Source organism: Oryctolagus cuniculus, chromosome 11, assembly GCF_051225735.1.
Source record: "Oryctolagus cuniculus isolate XC-2025 breed Fujian yellow rabbit chromosome 11, ASM5122573v1, whole genome shotgun sequence".
NCBI lineage: Eukaryota > Metazoa > Chordata > Mammalia > Lagomorpha > Leporidae > Oryctolagus > Oryctolagus cuniculus.
Window position 1 is genome coordinate 25,007,043 of NC_142877.1, and position 18,565 is coordinate 25,025,607.

General features: G+C 49.0%; 1 protein-coding gene across 1 annotated transcript in view; it reads right to left on the reverse strand.

Moving 5' to 3' along the window:
* EFCAB8 (EF-hand calcium binding domain 8) overlaps window positions 1-3,261 on the reverse strand; it is a 66,073-nt gene extending 62,812 nt beyond the window's left edge. The window contains exon 1 of the mRNA XM_089307181.1: window positions 3,033-3,261. Within this exon, the coding sequence (XP_089163307.1) occupies window positions 3,033-3,126 (94 nt within the window). The 5' untranslated portion in view covers window positions 3,127-3,261. The remainder of the gene's footprint in view (window positions 1-3,032) is intronic.
* Window positions 3,262-18,565: the final 15,304 nt, after the last annotated feature.

Consider the following 18,565-nt stretch of genomic DNA (forward strand, 5'->3'; position numbering starts at 1 on the left):
TAGTAGACATAAAGAAAGACTCCGGCCGGCGCCGCGGCTCACTAGGCTAATCCTCCACCTAGCGGCGCCGGCACCCCAGGTTCTAGTCCCGGTTGGGGCACCGGATTCCGTCCCGGTTGCTCCTCTTCCAGGCCAGCTCTCTGCTGTGGCCCGGGAAGGCAGTGGAGGATGGCCCAAGTGCTTGGGCCCTGCACCCGCATGGGAGACCAGGAGGAATCACCTGGCTCCTGGCTTCGGAGCAGCGCAGCGCACCAGCCATAGCAGCCATCTGGGGGGTGAACCAACGGAAGGAAGATCTTTCTGTCTCTAACTCTGCCGGTCAAAAAAAAAAAAAAAGCAAGATTCCTTTTACATACTCCTATGATTTGACTTTTAAGAGGATCATCTTAAGGAAGAAAAAAATCAAGTTTATAACAGAGAAGTCAGATGTACAAAGACTAGCCTCAAAAACAGTGTTTCAAATCAATAAAGCTTAAGTAAACTAAAATACAGAAATGGCTTAATCAGTGGGACACTTGGACACAGTAGTAATGGTGGCTTGGAAGACTGCAACAATACGAAAAAGTCTTTGAGAGATGAAGAGTCATCAGGTAAGAGGGAGGGGCTCCAACGACACAGGCAGACAGTCCCTGAGGACAGAGCCACTGGACAGGGGTGCACACACACCCACACCACTGCGCTCTTCACACTCAGCACCGCTCTGACTTGTGGGCTAGTCTACACTTAGTGAAGGACCGGCTCTGAGGTCGCTGGTTTTGCCCAGCTGTAGGCGATCTAAGTGTCCTGCGCACCGTGAGCTGGGCTGGGCCGGGCCAGGCCCTGACGGTCAGCAGGCATGGTGCAACAACACGTTTGACTCACAGCATTTTCAACTTTCAGGGAGCTTTTTGGACATACCCGGTCACACGCTGTGCAGCATGACCACACAGTATGGATACAGCCACAGGAAGAGACACGGGGAGGCCCCTAATGCGTGCTCCCAGGTGTCTAAGCCCCCTCCTCGGAGCGCAGGGGGACCCACACAGCACCGCACAGATGACAGGACGACAGGACGCGCGGAACTGTGTGCTCACGATGTGACAGTCAGGAAGCTGGAAGTGGGCCTGTCGCGGCGAAGGGGCCTCAGGAAAACAGAGCACTGCACAGAGGAACGCAGCCGCTGCCGGCCGCCTCGGAGGCGCCTTGATTCCACGCTACAAAGTCTTGCCCACACCCCCATGGCTGTGCAAGTGAGCCCACTCAGCCCTCCTCCCAAGGACGCACCCCAGAATCCTCTGTGCCCAGCACCAAGAGGGCTACCTAGTCTGATAACATTGGGTAATACAACCTTGGGAAGAGCTTCGCCCATTTCACACTAAGGAAATGCTCTGTCCAGGAGAAGAGAGTGGGGGCAAAGAGAAACAGCAGGAAGAACAGGACCCCACTGCCTCACGAGCCCCAGTCTGAACGCAGACTGTGCTCCCGGCTCGCTCCTGAGATGCCTGCTGCTCCACCAGCTGTGTGTCCCTCAGCTCGCAGCTGAGACGCCCGCCTGGCCTGTCAGGTGTATTCTCTCCACTAGACTTGGCAACCTTTCCTGCCCCGGTCTGAATGGGTGGGCACTCTGATTTCATCCAGAAAGATGCCCACCTGTTCTGATGGATACCCTACCCCATTAAACCTTCCTACCTTGCTTACCACTACTCTGTTCCACACCTGAATTCTTTCTTTCATGAAGTGAAAACCCTGCTTCAGCCATCTCCGTGAACCCTATGAGACATGCTATATGAGACTATAACATCTATCTTGCTGGAATCTCTCTTGTTGGCTTGAGCCTTGCAAGGAGCCAGGCTGGTGAATCCTACAAGGCCAGGAACTGTGGGAGTCCCTACAAGCTGAGTCCTCCCCCTCACAGCCAGGAGCAAACAGATGCCTTCAATCCTACATTTGCAAGGAAATGAACTCCATCAACAAGCAGAGTGAACCTGGACGTGTGTCCCTGCCTGGTGAAGTCCCAGAAGAGATCACAGCCGCTGAAAACTTCCTGCAGCTTTGGGAGACCCCGAACAGAGAAGCCAGCTAGGCTGTGGCCACACTCGTGACCCTCTGAGATGGAGGTAATAGACTTAAGCCACTAGGGCTGGAATACTGTTCAACAGCACAGGCAGTAACGCACTCACATTACAGCGTCTGGAAGAAAACCACCAGGTGACGACACTGCTGCATCTGGATGTTTGCACAGGGAGTATTACTGAAATCTTGCTCGACCCCGAGTCACCTTCAGTGTGCTTAGAACTCCTTTTTTAAGAGATTCATTTTATTTATTTGAAAGGCAGAGTTAGAGAGAGAGAGAGAGATCAACCTTCCACCAGCTAGTTCACCTCCTAAATGGCTACAATGGCTGCTCCTGGGCCAGGCCAAAGCCAAGAATCTCATCCCAGTCTCCCAAATGGGTTGCGAGGCCCATGGACTTGGGCCATCTGCTGCTGCTTTCTCAGGTGCATTAGCAGGGAGCTGGACTGAGGTGGAGCAGCTGGGACTCAACCAGCACTCACATGAGATGCCAGCATCACAGTCAACAGCTTACCCTACAATTCTTAAATTTAAACATATTGCTTTGTCTTGCTTTTTAAAGATTTCTGTTTGATTTGAAAGGCAGAGTGACAGAGAGAAAAAGATCTACCATCTGCTGGTTCACTCCCCAAACGGCTGCAACGGCCAGGTGGTGGCAGGCCAAAGCCAAGAGCTCTTTCTGGGTCTCCCACGTGGGTGGCAAGTGGCCCAAGTACTTGAGTCATCTTCTGCTGTCCCAGGCACATTAGCAGTGACCTGGATTGGAATCACAGCAGCCAGGGCTCACAGTCCAGTATGGGATGCTGGCGTTACAACTGGTGGCTTAACCCGCCATACCACAACTCTGGCCCCAAAATTAAAAGTTTTAAAGTAGACACTAAACGCAAAACTGCTTGTCAGGTCTACGCCCTCCACACACCCCAGGTACCGGGTCCCACTCTGCAGCAGTCACAGAGACTGAGCCTACAGTGCAACTTTACCTCCAGCCTTGTTGAGACCCTCCTCAAATATTCTCTCCACCTTGGCCAGTGGTACCTCAATAAACAAGTGAGACTTGTGCTGGACTGCAGGCATCGGGCTGAAGGTGAAGGATGACGTCGAGGAGCTGACCGCCTCCCTGTCCTCCCCAAATTCACTTAAGGCAGACAGCTGAAATGAATCTGACTACAAGAGCCAGGGACACAGGGGGTTAATCGACTGAACCAAACATGTTTGAGCACATCTATTTAAAGAGGAAATTTTTGCAAGTAAGTCTTAACTATTTTTAGCCCTAGGGAGGTCAAGAAAAAAATCCAGACTGCTTCCCCTGACCTTGGAGGGTTAACCATCACTCCCATTCTACAGAACAGATGCCACCACTAAAGCTCAGGAAGGCTACAGGACACAGCCAAGGCCTCCCTCCTAACAGGACTCTAAGCTGCTCCAGTTTGCTAAGTAATCTCAAATCTTCAGCGGTCAAAATTCAAGACCCAGGGAAGCCAATGTGATATGGTTCTGAGCAGCCCAGATAGCCTCACCTGCCCCTTTCCTGGCCGCCCCACAGCACACACAGCTCCTGCAGACCCCTCCATCTGGGCTTCCCCTTAGCTCCCTTCCTCTATTCAGCCTTCCCCAACCCCCCAGACCCAGAAACGCTGCTTCTCCCAGCCCCTGCCTGTCTCAGCAGCACAGTGCTCCCTGTCACTAAAGGCTGCCTCCCTGAGATGCCTTGGAGGACAAGCAGATGCCCACCGACAACAAGCAGGCAGTGCTGCCTGCTGAGAGGCACTGCCCAGGGCCTACAGCAGTCAGAGGAGTTTAGTTCAAACAGCCGAAGGACAGGGGCAGGCATTTAGCCTAGTGCTGAAGATACCAATGTTACATAGTGGAGTGCCAAGGCTTGCTACCCACTCCAACTCTGGCTGCTAACTCCAGCTTCCTGCTAGCACAGACCCTGGGTGGCAGTGACAATGACTCAACTGGGTTCCTGCCACACATGTGGGGGACCTGGGTGAAATTCCCAGATCCCAGCTTTGGCCCAGTCCATTGCAGGCACTTGGGGAGCAAACCAGCAGATGGTAGCTTTCTCCCGATTCCTGTCTGACTTAATAGATGATACATATCTGGCTTAACAATTCATACAGCCTATCCCACCACTATCACAATTCTGCTGGAAAAATTCAATACAGTGCATGCACTGACTGCAGGTGGGTAGCCTCGGGGGCACTGGCTCATGCACTGTTTCAAAGCCAAGAGCAGCCTGCTTGCAGTGCACTGAGGTCACCTACCTGGACCTATAAATGCCTGGCTTTGCAACCCTGGAGTGGAAACCACTGGACCCCCCTGCTAATGAGTGATGTCTTGGGTGGCTCTGGAATGCTCCCTCCCCGTCCTTAGATTGTCTTACCTTTTGAGATAGAGGGCCCTCTTCTAAATCCACAGAAGACATTATCTGTGACCTAGAACAGGGAATCAGAGTGGCTTGACCTGCAGGCTTTGTATGGCCCATGTGAAAGGCTGACCATCCCAGGTCCCAGGTCCCAGGTCCCAGGTCGGCAGAGACGTCAGGGGCAGGCTCACACAGGCCTACTCCAGCATATGGTAAGCATCCTTTCTTCCACAGACATTTCTCTAGCAGCAGGATGGGGCAGGATGGGCCTCAGGTCTCCCAGTGCCCCTGGAGACAGGACTCTTCACCGTGGAACGAGGGTTAGGTGAGTGCCTGTGGCAGCCCTGCTTCTGGCCATGTTTCTATTGCGTCAGCAGCACCCTCCCCAAGATGAAGTCAGGATTTTTTGGGGGATTCTTGGAGCCCATCCATCTCACCAGCAAGTCCCACCAGGAGTCAAAAAAGCACTCTAGGACAGAGAACAGTCAGGAAAGAGACCCCCAAGACAAGCACCGTGACAGACGAAATGAGCCAGCTTGGCTTGAACAATGGGCTCCTGGGAGACAGAGGGGAGGGAGGGATAGTGGAAAGAAAAACCAGAAGCAGAATACACAATCTTAAATACCTGGCCAGGGAGTCAGAGGAGAACGTAGTGCAATTATGAAAAGTCATCAGCACAAGATGGGAGGTGGAAGACTGAAGTCTGGCCAAAAGTATCCGAACCTAATGGTGTCTTGGCAACAATCCAGACGCAAAAAGCAAAGTTGAGAAAAGAGCCAAGGGAGAGGTGTGGGAGCCAAGAACCAGGAACTGAAGGAAATGCCAGGACCATCTTCAGAAAAAGGAGAAAGCAAGGGCCAGAGTAGTGGTGCAGCAGGTTAACATGCTGTGATGCCCCCATCCCATGAAGGTACCAGCTTGGGTCCTGGCTGCTCCACTTCTGATCCAGCTCCCTACTAACGTGCTCGGGAAGGCAGCAGAAAATGGCCCATGCACTTGGGTCCCTACCACTCATGTCCCTACTACCCAGAAAAAGCTCCTGGTTCCTGGCTTGAGCCTGGCTCAGCCCTAGCTGTTGCAACCATTTGGGGAGTGAATCAGCAGATGAAAGATCTCTCCCTCTCAAAAAAATAAATAAATCTTTTTTTAAACAAACAACCGCCAGCGCGGCAGCTCACTAGGCTAATCCTCCGCCTTGCAGCACCAGCACACCGGGTTCTAGTCCCGGTCGGGGCGCCGGATTCTGTCCCGGTTGCCCCTCCCTGCAGCCCATGGGAGACCAGGATAAGCACCTGGCTCCTGCCATCGGATCAGCGCGGTGCGCCGGCCACAGCGCGCCAGCCGCGACAGCCATTGGAGGGTGAACCAACGGCAAAAGGAAGACCTTTCTCTCTGTCTCTCTCTCTCACTGTCCACTCTGCCTGTCAAAAAAATTAAAAAAAAATAAACAAACAACCAAAAAAGCAGTCCTAGCTAACAAGTAATTAAAGTTACTATCAGCAATCATGGAGCAAAATGACACCATGCATGTCTAGAATCTTCAAGCAAGATGTCGCTGCAGTGGTGATACCAACACACACACACAATCTGAATCTTACCATGTGGAAACAGGCCAACATATAATTGCAAGGCATTCTAAAAAATCTGCATTTTATGTTTTTAAAATGTCTATGAAGAGTGGGCATTGAGTCTAGCAGTTAAGAAGCCAGCACCCCAGGGTGGGGGTTGTGGCACAGCAGTTAAGACACCACTTGGAATCCCCACATCCCAGATTGGAATGCCTAGGTTTGAATCCCAGCTCTGCTTCCGATTTGTACTAATGCACACCCTGGGAGGCAGCAGGTGATGGCTCAAGTCCTTGGGCAACCTGAATGGAGTTCTAGGCTCCTGGCTTCAGCCTGGCCCAACCCTGGCTACTGCAGGCATTTGGGAGAGTGAACCAGCAGACAATCTCTCTCTCCCTGTGTCCCTGTATTTCAAGTTAATAAAAAACAGAACCTTGGGGGCAGGGGGGTTGGAAGCTGCATCCCATGTCATAGCCCTGGCTCTAACTCCCAGTTCTAGGTTCCTGCAAATGAAGACCTAGGGAGGAAGCAGTGATGACTCACTGGGGTTCCCCCACCCAGCTGGGAGAGGTAGATCGAGTTCCCAGCTCCCACTCAGGCCCAGTCAGTGCACCTGGAAGTAAATCACGGGGATGGGAACTCGTGTTCTCTGCCTCTCAGTGCAGTCAATATTACACAAAACATAAACGGCTAACGAACTATCACAGATTAAGGGTTACTTGAGATCCAACAAGTGAAGACAGTACACTTTTAAAAAAAAATGTTATTCACTTATCTGAGAGGTAGAATTATACACAGTGAGAGGGAGAGACAGAGAGAGAGGTCTTCCATCTGCTGGTTTCTCCCCAAATGGCTACAATGACCAGTGCTAGGCAGATCTGAAACCAGGAGCCAGGAGCTTCTTCCAGGTCTCCCACACAGCCAGCCCCAGTAGTACACTTTTGAACTGGACTCCAGACTGGATTAAAAGATGTTATCAGGAGGACTGCCACTATGGCATAGTAGGTTAATCCTTTGCCTGCGGAGCCAGCATCCCATACTGGCGCCGGTTCAAATCCCAACTGCTCCTCTTCTGAGAGCTCTCTCTGCTAATAGCCTGGGAAAGCAGAAGATGGCCCAAGTGCTTGGGCGCCTGCACCCACGTGGGACACCCAGAAAAAGCTCCTGGCTTCAGATAAGCACAGCTCCAGCTGTTATAGCCCTTTGGGGAGTGATCCAGCAGATGGAAGACCTTTCTGTCTCTCCCTCTCACTATCTACAACTCTACTGCCTAAATAAATTTTTTTTAAAAATGTTATTTTCACTATTAGGTGAAATTTGAATATGGACTCTACATTATGAGATACTGTTTTTCTGCTTTTGATAATTTTATTTTGGTTATAAAAGAGAATGCCCTTTTTGTTCTTAGGAGATATACATTTAAGTATTTAGTGGTAAAGGACATGATGTTTGTTATTTTCAAATGGTTTCAAATATAAATATATAAAAAGCAAATGTGCGGCCGGCGGCATGGCTCACTAGGCTAATCCTCCGCCTGCGGCGCCGGCACCTCAGGTTCTAGTCCCGGCTAGGGCACCGGTTCTGTCCTAGTTGCTCCTCTTCCAGTCCAGCTCTCTGCTGTGGCCCCGGAAGGCAGTGGAAGATGGCCCAGGTGCTTGGGCCCTGCACCCCATGGGAGGCCAGGAGGAAGCATCTGGCTCCTGGCTTCAGATTGGCGCAGCACACCAGCCATAGTGGCCATTTTGGGGGTGAACCAACAGAAGGAAGACCTTTCTGTCTAACTCTGCCTGTCAAAAAAAAAAAAAAAAAAAAAAAAAAAGCAAATGTGGCAAAATGCTCACAATTTGGGTGGAGGGAAGTTCTTTATACTATTCTTACAACTATCTAATAGGTTTTTAAACTTCTGTTTATTTATTTGAGAGGCAGAGAAGAAAACACATGAAAGAGATCTCATCTGCTGGGCAAAACAAGGTCTCTCACATGGGAGGCAGGAGGCCACCACCACTGCCTCCCAGGGTCTGCACCAGCAGGAAGTTGGCGTCAGAAGCCGGAGCTGGGTATCAAATCCAGGCACTCCAGTAGGGGACACAGGCATCTTACCTGCTACACCAAATGGCCACCCTTTGTATTTTTAATTATTTCAAAACTAAAAGTTTTGTAAGAGAAATAGGTCTTTAACCAGGAGAGCAGCAGCTCTGTTTATATTCATAGACTGAGGCAAACCAGCAAGTGGAATAAAACACTGGTTGCTAGCAACAGAAGCTACACACATACAAGGTTGTGGAGAGAAGAGTTGGGGCATGGACACGGAGAGTAGAGAAACTCGTTACTCCAAGACTGTGGGGAAGAAAAGGAAAACCAAGACGTAGAATTCAATTTACAGTTACAATCAGAGAACACATGGGATCAGAAGTCAAACCCACGGGCCTTGATCTACTCCCTGCAGTTGTTTGGCTCAGAGCAGTCTGGTGGGGAGGGGTGGGAGGTAGGGTGCAAATCTGTCAACAGAGGTGGGAGCTGGGAGTAGCCAGTAGGGAAGCACACTGGAGACAGGAGGGAAACAACTGGTCGGCTGCACAACTGGTTTGAAGAACCTGCAGGGGCAGATGCCTTACAGCTAAATGCACCTAAAGCTGCCCCCAGAAACAGGCAGATGATCTCATGGTTCCCATCCAATCTTGGCTCTCAGGGAAGCAAATCCTCAGGCTGAAGTGTTCACACTTTCAGAGAACAACTTTAACCCAAAACCCTCACTCACCCTGACCCAATTTGATCTCCCCAGGTAACCATGCCGGATGACCTAGAGCTGCCAGTTTTCGAGACCCACGTCAACTGAGACATCTTGGCAGTTGTCTCTGAATCCGAGCAGCTCTTCTATTAAGTCACCGTGGAACTCAGAAGGCTTCTACCTGCCTGAGGCCAACAGGTCATATTAGAACCAGGAAGAGGAGAATTCCGGACAAAAACAGAAACGGAGCAGTAGAATCCAAATCGCAAACCATAGCCATACAGCCACTTTTCACCCAATCTGAGATACTTTTTATTGATGAAATTGAACATACAATAGACAGGACACAGCACAAATAGCCAGGACACGCAGGTAAACAAAACAATCCATACAACAAGCACAGGCAGAGAGATCCCACCTCTCACACACTGCGGTAATCGCTGGGGAGCCCCATGGTAGAGTAGGGTTCATCCAAACTGAACTACCTCTCACAGTGGAGACAGTAAAAGGCACAGCAGATCCCTAAGCAGCCTTCTGCATGAGCTCCAATTCTTGGAAAAAAAGGAAGGTGAGAAGAGCATTATGTGTGAGAAGAGGGACTTAAAAAGCCAGGCTTCCGAGCAGGACTGACTGCATAGAGCCACAGTGCAATCTTGGCCCACCGGCACAAAGCAGGTAAGTCTCCAAGGACATGCATTCCAGATTTAAAAGGTACCCAGGTAAATCACATTCCACGAGGAACCAGATGTTACAGAAACGTGAAGTGACCACCAAGCAAAACACGCTCAAGAGAACATCAACATACACACGCAAACCCTCCTCTGGTTGCGGCATGATGCCAACAAAGGATCTGGTCAGATTAGAGTGTGGCTGAATGAAATGTCAAAGGGTGGAGAAGTCCTTTAAATCAGGGTTTTAACTAGACTAGGTATTAAAAAGCCAAAGGTGGGCTGGCACCATGGCTCACTTGGTTAATCCTCCGCCTGTGGTGCCGGCATCCCATATGGGTGCCGGGTTCTAGTCACGGTTGCTCCTCTTCCAGTCCAGCTCTCTGCTGTGGCCCAGGAAGGCAGTGGAGGATGGCCCAAGTGCTTGGGCCCCTGCACCTGCATGGGAGACCAGGAGGAATCACCTGGCTCCTGGCTTCAGATTGGCATAGCTCCAACCGTAGCAGCCATTTGGGGGGGTGAACCAGCGGAGGGAGGACCTTTCTCTTTGTCTATCTGTCCCCCCCCCAAAAAAAAAAAAGCCAAAGGTTTAAAAAATAATAATAATAATTGGGTCAGCACTGTGGTGTAGCAGGTAAAGCTGCCACCTTCAGTGCCGGCATCCCATATGGGCTCTGGTTCTAATTCTGGTTGCCCCTCTTCCAGTCCAGCTCTCTGCTATGGCCTGGGATAGCAGTAGAAGATGACTCAACTGCTTGGGCCCCTGCACCCACATGGGAAACTGGGAAGAAGCACCTGGCTCCGGGCTTTGGATTGGGACAGCTCTGGCCATTGCGGCCATTTGGGGAATGAACCAACAGAAGGAAGACCTTTCTCTCTGTCTCTCTGTCTGTAACTCTACCTGTCAAATAAATAAAATCTTTAAAAGGGGGGGGGGGTACTATTAAGATGTATTCCACTTTTTAAATAAAAGTTCAGAAAACTGCTAAAGAGTGAAATATGATCATCACTAACCAAGGTTTAAAAAAAAGAGTAAAGATATTTAGAAGAAAAATCTAGATAAACTTCACCAAAATAATTCTGGAAAAAGATTTTAAAAGTCCCACTTGAGACTAACTTGGGAATCATTTGCTGATCCCAGGGAACCCTGACCTCACAGGGGTGGGTGTGGCCAGACGACAGCAACTCAGGGGGGAGAGGGCAGCCCCCACAGGTCACTGCTCCAGGCAGGCACTTCCTGCACTGCCCCCAGCAGCACCACTGCTGGCCTTCCAACTTCAACACTGTCCATCTGTAAGATGTCAGAACTTCCATCCTTCCTCAGCTCGGTATGTCAAAAGTTTCCAAATGCAATTTAGCAGTCTAAAATAAACTGTTTTCTTCAAACAAACAAGAAGACAGTAGAAGTGACTGACTGCGAGAACAAGGGATCCTGAAGCTGAGGCTCAGGGTCACCCTTTGGCTGGTGACGGATGGACGTGACAACCTGCCCTGCCCATCACACCACACGGCCAAAGAAAACTCAGGACTCAAAAAAACCATGACTCACAATACAGCAGATTCCTAATGTGGTTGAACAGCTACTTTTTAAAAAAATTACTTCTTAAGCTATAAATAGTGGGTCGGGTGTGAGTGCGTACATTTTGAGAGTGTCTGAGAACTGAAGGGAACTACACGAGATGACTTAAGAATCATTCCATTCAAATAGACTGCTTTGTCCTAAATAAAATATTCAGATGAAAAAAACACTTCTTAAAGTGGTAAAGCTGCTGCCTGTGGTACCTGCATCCCATATGGGCGCCAATTCGAGTCCCGGCTGCTCCTTTTCCAACCCAGCTCTCTGCTATGGCCTGGGAAAGCAGTACAAGATGGCCCAAATCCTTGGGCCCCTGCATCCGTGTGGGAGACTCAGAGGAAGCTCCTGGCTCCTGATCGGCGCAGCTCCAGCCACTGTGGCCAGTCGGGGAGTAAATCAGCAGATGGAAGCTCGCTCGCTCCCTCTCTGCCTCTGCCTCTCTATAACTCTGCCTTTCAAATAAATACATAAAATATTTATTTCATTCTGAGAATTGTTACTTCCTCTTTCAGGCTTCAACGTTAAAGTACACATGGGGCCAAAAACACAACAGTGCATTTCATTCCCCCAAGCAGAAAGTTTCAAAGTAAAAGCAGCAGTCATACCTTATACTTATGGTGTTTTGTACACGAACATATAAAATACCACCACCACCACCCCCCCCCCCGCCTCCGGCACAAAAAAAGGAGTTCTATTAGGTTAGAGAACGTTACGTAAAAAGCTAAAATCCAGAAAATCTTGAGATTATGCTGGGTCTCAAAATCACTGAAACTACATCATAATATAAAATGAGCCCCATTACGAGAAGTATAAAAATTGACAGAAAACTGAGAAGCAAGGCTTGTACAGGGAAATAAAAGTGAAGGTCACTCAGGCTTAAAACAGGAGAAACCATGACAGACTCTGGGTAAAAATAATGGAGATTCGTGCACTACATGATGAGTTGGGATCATCAGCAAGACTCTCTCCGCAATTTGCAACTGTGGAAAACGCTGAACTCAAGCTGAACCACTTGTTACTTCTCCTGTCAAAGCCTCCCCTGTTGGGGCCAGTGTTGTGGCAGCAGACTGTGTTAAGCCACCGCCTGTGATGCCTGCATCCCACAGAGGTGCAAGTTCGAGTACTGGCTGCTCCACTTTCAATCCTGCTCCCTGCTAATGTGCCCGGGAAAGCAGAGGATGGCCCAAGTAGCTGGGCCCCTGTACCCACATGGAAGAACATGAAGACGTTCCTTGCTCCTCAATACCAAAAGTATTTAACTATTAAAATACGTACTTAAAATTTGTTAGTGGAAATTGTTTCAAAACTCCATATGAAACACTATGTGCTTTTCTGAATCAAGAACTAATAAAAAATTAGCCTCCAGAAGCAACATTGGTAGGAACGGCGTACTCCCCCACTCCTTTCCGTTCCAGTATCCTTTTGCTTTTATAACCCCAGGTAACCCTTCTCAGCTGAAAGGGCTCCTCTCCAAGTCAACCAATGAAAAGCCACGCTCTGCAAACCTGGGATGCAGAGCCTGAATGATGACCCGCATGCCAACTACAGTCCAAACATGGCCTTACAACTACGGCACTATCATCTTTTTTTAAGATTTTATTTATTTGAAAGAGTTACAGACAGAGGTAGACAGAGAGGTCTTCCATCCACTGGTTCACTCCCCAGATGGTCGTAACGGCCAGGAGCCAGGAGCTTCTTCTAGGTCTCCCATGTGGGTGGAGGGGCCTAAGGACTTGGGCCATCTTATACTGCTTTCCCAGGCCATAGCAGAGAGCTGGATAGGAAGAGTAGCAGCCTGGACTAGAACTAGCACCCATATGGGGAGCCGGCGCTTCAGGCTAGGGCTTTAACCAGCTGCACCACAGCGCTGGCCCCTATCTTCTTTATCTTGGTAAAGACCAGATAGGAGGCTCTGGTCACATCTGTTTTCATATAATCAGGCAATCCAATTGTATGCTTAATCTTGAACTTATAATGGTCTTCATTACAATCTATGGATCATCCATTAAGGCAAACTAATAAGAGCCACAAAACTAACCCAGGGTGCTGGCGCTGTGGCCTAGCAGGTACAAGCCACTGCCTGCAGTGCTGGCATCGAGTATGGGCACCAGTTAAGAGTCCCAGCTGTTCCACTTACAATCCAGCTCTCTGCTATGGCCTGGAAAAGCAGAAAAAGATGACCTAAGTCCTTGGGCCCCTGCACCCATATGAAGATAGCACCCAGAAGCTCCGGATTCCTGGCTTCAGATGGGCCCAGCTCCAGCTGCTGCGGCCACTTGAGGAGTGAACCAGCATATGGAAGATCCCTCTCTCTCTCTCTTCTTGCCTCTATAACTCTTTCAAATAAAATCAAATCTTAAAAAAAAAAAAAATGTGGGGGGTGAACCAACGGAAGGAAGACCTTTCTAACTCTGTCAAATAAAACAAAACAAAAAAATGTACCCAAGGTGTCACGGCACCTGTGACACGGCAGGTTAAGCCAAGGCCCACAATACCTGCATCCCACATGGGTGCTGGTTCGCGTCCTGGCTGCTCCACTTTTGATCCAGCTCCCTGCTAACGCACCTGGGAAAGCAGTGGAAGATGGCCCAAGTGCTTAGGTCCCTGCACCTACATGGGAGACCACAAAGAATCACCTGACTTCGGCCTGACCTAGTCTAGGTTGTTGTGGCCATTTGAGGAATAAATCAGCAGATGAAAGAACACTGTTCTTCCTTCCCTCTGTAATTCTGTCAAGTAAATAAATCTCAAAAATAAAGACTTATTCGTATGGACCGAATCTTATCTATTAAAAGCTTCCCACATCGTATTCTACTGCCAAACTGTATGTAGACATCATATGGAATAAATTACTTTTCCTCTTCCGCAGAAGACAACGGCCCAGGTCTTTGGGCCCCTGCACTCATGTGGGAAACCTGAATAGAACACTGGGCTTTTGGCTTCAGCTTGGCCCAGTCTTCACTATTGCAGCCATTTGGGGAATGAACAAGCAGATGGAAGATCGATACCTATGTATCACACACTCTCTCCCCACCCCCAACTCGCTCACTGTAACTTTCAGAAAGAAAGGAAGGAAGAAAATAAAACCACTTCAAAGCCAGGAAAAAGCTAAAAGAGAAATTTATAGGGGTCGGCATTGTGGCACAGCAGGTTAAAGACCTGGCCTGAAACACAGGCATCCCATATGGGCACCAGTTCGAGTCCCAGCTGCTCCACTTCCAATCCAGCTCTCTGCTATGGCCTGGGAAAGCAGTACAAGATGGCCCAAATCCTTGGGCCCCTGCAGCCATGTGGGAGACCTGGAAGAAGCTCCTGGCTCCCGCCTTTGGATCAGTGCAGCTCTAGCCGTTGCAGCCATCTGGGGAGTGAACCAGCGGATGGAAGATCACTCTGTCTCTCCTTCTCTCTCTGTGTAATCTGACTTTTAAGTAAAACAAATAAATCTTTAAAAAAAAGAAATTTATTTTAATAAGGCAAGATTTCTAGAGAAATTTGCTGACAAACTGCTGACAAATCATTTTACAATTCTCAATCATTTTCTTGCTGCCTTTCACAAAGTTCTGGGCTCTGGTGGGTAACCAACCTGGTTTTTTGTTTTGTTTTGTTTTTTCCCCTTTTGTGGTATGCTTTCAGATGGTCACAGGACAAAGGGTTGCCTCTCCCCAGACTCACACACACTTTCAGGAAGGCTAACTTCATTCTACACACAGAACCAGAAAGCCTCCGACAGGAAACAAAAACGCGGGTTGTTCACATTTGTAGTTTATGTACGCATAAAGATGTAACGCTCTGGACTGATGAGCAGTAAGCCTGGAAATGAGACTGACTCCAGGGCCAGCCCCCCTCACCTACATGAGCCAATGAATGAAGCTACTCAACTACACCCGACAGGGAGTTCCCGTGCTCCATGGACCACGTGGTATTGCTCTCCATTCAGATTAAGCCATGGGGGAAAACATCTTCAAAAGTGAGAGCCCGCAGGCGCAGCGGCTCACTAGGCTAATCCTCCGGCCTGCGGCGCCGGCACACCAGGTTCTAGTCCCAGTCGGAGCGCCGGATTCTGTCCCGGTTGTCCCTCTTCCAGGTCAGCTCTCTGCTGTGGCCTGGGAGTGCAGTGGAGGATGGCCCAGGTGCTTGTGCCCTGCACCCCATGGGAGACCAGGAGAAGCACCTGGCTCCTGCCATCAGATCAGCGCGGTGCGCCGGCTGCAGCGCGCCGGCCGCGGCGGCCATTGGAGGGTGAACCAACGGCAAAAAGGAAGACCTTTCTCTCTGTCCCTCTCACGGTCCACTCTGTCAAAAAAAAAAAAAAAAAAAAAAAAAAGGTAAGAGCCCAAGACAAGCTGGCCAAAGCCTTCTAGTTTAATGGTTCTAATTAAGAGTCAAGTTCAGACAGGAAGTGAAGAATCCTCCTCAGGCTTTCTTTCAGACAACTCTGCACATTCAGACTCCTACTTCTGGAATTGTGAGAAAAAAGCTGTGAGTGTAATGAAGGTACAGAAATAACTCACCCTATTTTGAAACTAAATGTCTAAATTCAAAAGTAACATACTGTGAACAGTGCCACACCCAGAAAATGACTAAAAATTCATGGAAACCGATCACAGGATACAGTTCAGCCTGGTTCTAAGCAATTACTTTTATCCTCTATTGACAAAGGCAGATTTGGGTCACACACATGCTAGCAAGCTAACCTGATTAGGCTTATCAGGCCTAAAGCCTAGGGTTTTATTTGCTGACCAAGCCAAGGAAGAACTGTGGTAAATATCACAAACGGGGCTCCTCGTTCTCTGTCTTACAGGACAACCCTCAAAGAGCAACTTCTCTAGACAACCACCAGGTTACTGCAAAAGGAATCTGCTTCTTTTCCAAAACCATATTACATTCTAAAGAATGAACCTTGAACAGATTTTTTGAAGAAATTATTTTTCTTTTTTGAAGATTTATTTAAAATTCAGAGATATAGAGAGAAAAATCTTCCATCCACTGGCTTACTCTCTAGATGGAAGGAATGGCTGGGGCTGGGGTTAGCGCTGGGCCAGCCAGAAGCCAGAGGCTTCATTTGGATGTTCCATGTTGGTAGAAGAGGCCCGAACAGTCTGGGCCATTCTCCATCGCTTTTTTTTTTTTTTTTTTTTAAGATTTATTTTTATTTGAAAGGCAGAGTTACAGAGAACAGAGGCAGAGAGAGAGAGAGGTCTTCCATCCGCTGGTCCACTCCCCAGATGGCTGTAATGGCCAGAGCTGCACTCATCAGAAGGCTGGAGCCAGAAGCTTCCCCCAGGTCTCCCACGCAGGTGCAGGGGCCCAATGAAGTGGGCCACCTTCTACTGCTTTCCCAAGCCACAGCAGAGAGCTAGACTGGAAATGGAGCAGCCGGGACTCAAACCAGCGCCCATATGGGATGCCAGCACAGCAGGTAGCAGCCCCACCTGCCTAGACTGGAAGTGGAGTAGCCAGAACACAAAACAATGACCGCAGATGGAAAGCCAGCATCACAGGCAGCAGCTTGTCTCACTATGCCATAACACTAGCCCCGAAAATATTCTCTTAAATCCGTGAATCTGAGTCGCTGAATCTTGGTTTAAAAGAAAATGATGGGGTTGGGTGCTGTGGCACAGTGGGGTAAGCCACTGTTTGGGACACTCACATCCTATATTGAAACACCTGGATCAAGTCCCGGCTCCTCCACTTCTGATCTAGGTCCCTGGGAGGCAGCAGATGATGGCTCAAGTGCTTGGGTCTCTGCCACCCAATATGGGAGACCCAAAATGAAATTCCAGGCTCCTGGCTTCAGCCTGGCCAAGCCCTGGCTGTTGCAGGCATCTGGGGAGTGAACCAGTAGACGGAAGCCTACTCTTGCTTTCTCTCACTCTTTCAAGTAGGTGAAAATAAATGTTTTCAAAAACTGTATTTTAAGGGGTCAGTATTCTGGCGTAGCAGGTAAAGCCGCAGCCTGTAACACTAGCATCCCATAATGGGTGCTGGTTTGAGTCCTAGCTGCTCCACTTCCAATCCAGCTCCCGGCTCCTGGCTAACGACCTGGGAAAGGAGCAGAAAACACCCAAGTGCTTGGACCCCTGCACCTGTGTGGGAGACCAGGAAGAAGCTTCTGGTTCCTGGCTTCAGTATGGCTCAGCCCTTACTGCTGCAGACAACTGGGGAGTGAACGAGCAGATGAAGACCTGTCTCTCCCTCACTCTGCAACGCTGCCTTTCAAACAAATTAAATAAATCTTAAAAAAAAAAATCAAAACAGTGAAATGTGCGTGTAGACCTCAAAATAGGATGAAAAATCAGTCTGAATATGGTAAAGAACTTGACTTTTGAATACCACCAAGCTGAAAAAGAAACTTTAAAATTTGTTGCTTATTTTACAAAATACACAAAGCCTATCTTAAGAATGGCTTCCTGAATTTCCAGGATACTAAAGCCCCATCTTAAGCACTTCCTAATCTATAGATCATGAAGGCTGGATCTGAAGAACCAATGCCATAACTAATGCCTCAGGTCCATTTAGAACTTCACGCTGTGGTGACTTTCTTCATCTGCCAGTTCATCCTGAACCCAGCCAGCACCCAGTGAGGCAGGCGCTTCAGCCATCACCACCACCCCCGTATTGTGGGTGAGAACGAGAGGTCAATTAGCTCAAAAATCACACAACTAGGAGGGATTGCAAAAGGATACAAATCTGATGCTCCCTTTGCCAGAACTCAGACTGGAAGTCTGTGAGCCTAAGGTACAGGCCCAGGTTCAGGTCTGAGGACTACATCCAGCACAGATCACCTGAGGTGCATTATTATAATGCAGGTCTTCAAGCTCTAAGCCCAGCATTTCCGGGGAATGGACTCGACAAACAGGCTAGGCCGAACAAGCTCCCCCAGGGATTCTGAAGCCCAACCCTGGTAAGAGCATCACCAGCCTGAGGAACGGATGCTGAGCCCGATCTAGCCACAGAACCCCTTTACCCTCTTTAACACATGCAGAACTTACCAAGCAAACCAAGCAACTCATTGGCATTTAGTGCAGCAGTGACCCAAACTGAGCTGGTAACATTCAAAGACTGCGTGTGCCTTAGCCCCGAGAGCCAGCACAGGGTCACAGGTGCGCACGGGGTCAGCTTTAGTCCTTACATCTCAGCTGGCAGCACCCAACAGTATCTTCACACACGCCATGCTCTCCTGGAGGTATCTTCTTGGAGGTTACCAAAGCATACGATGACAAACTTCTTCTGAAAGTGTATTACATTTCAAGGAAGGCTTCATACTTTACCTTCTAGAGGAAATAATTTGGAGTTAAGTCTGGTCAAAATTAGCATCCAGTTGGGTTTACAGAACAGCCATAACTGTGGAGATTATTCTAAAGGTCATACAAAAAAAAATGAGCTTCTGCCCATTTCACTTTTCTGTGGACTGGAAATGGCAGCAAGTTTCCTGAACTCATTTCGAAAGGCACACAATGTTATAGGGGAGGGAGGAAAAGTGTCAGTTTTAGATTTTATAGATTGACACTTTATAAACTGCCTCTGAAACATCTTTCAAGAGAAAAATGCTGCCGTCTGCCCTGCCGCCCCCAGCCTTCGTCACCAGCCACGCACGACCCTGCTCTA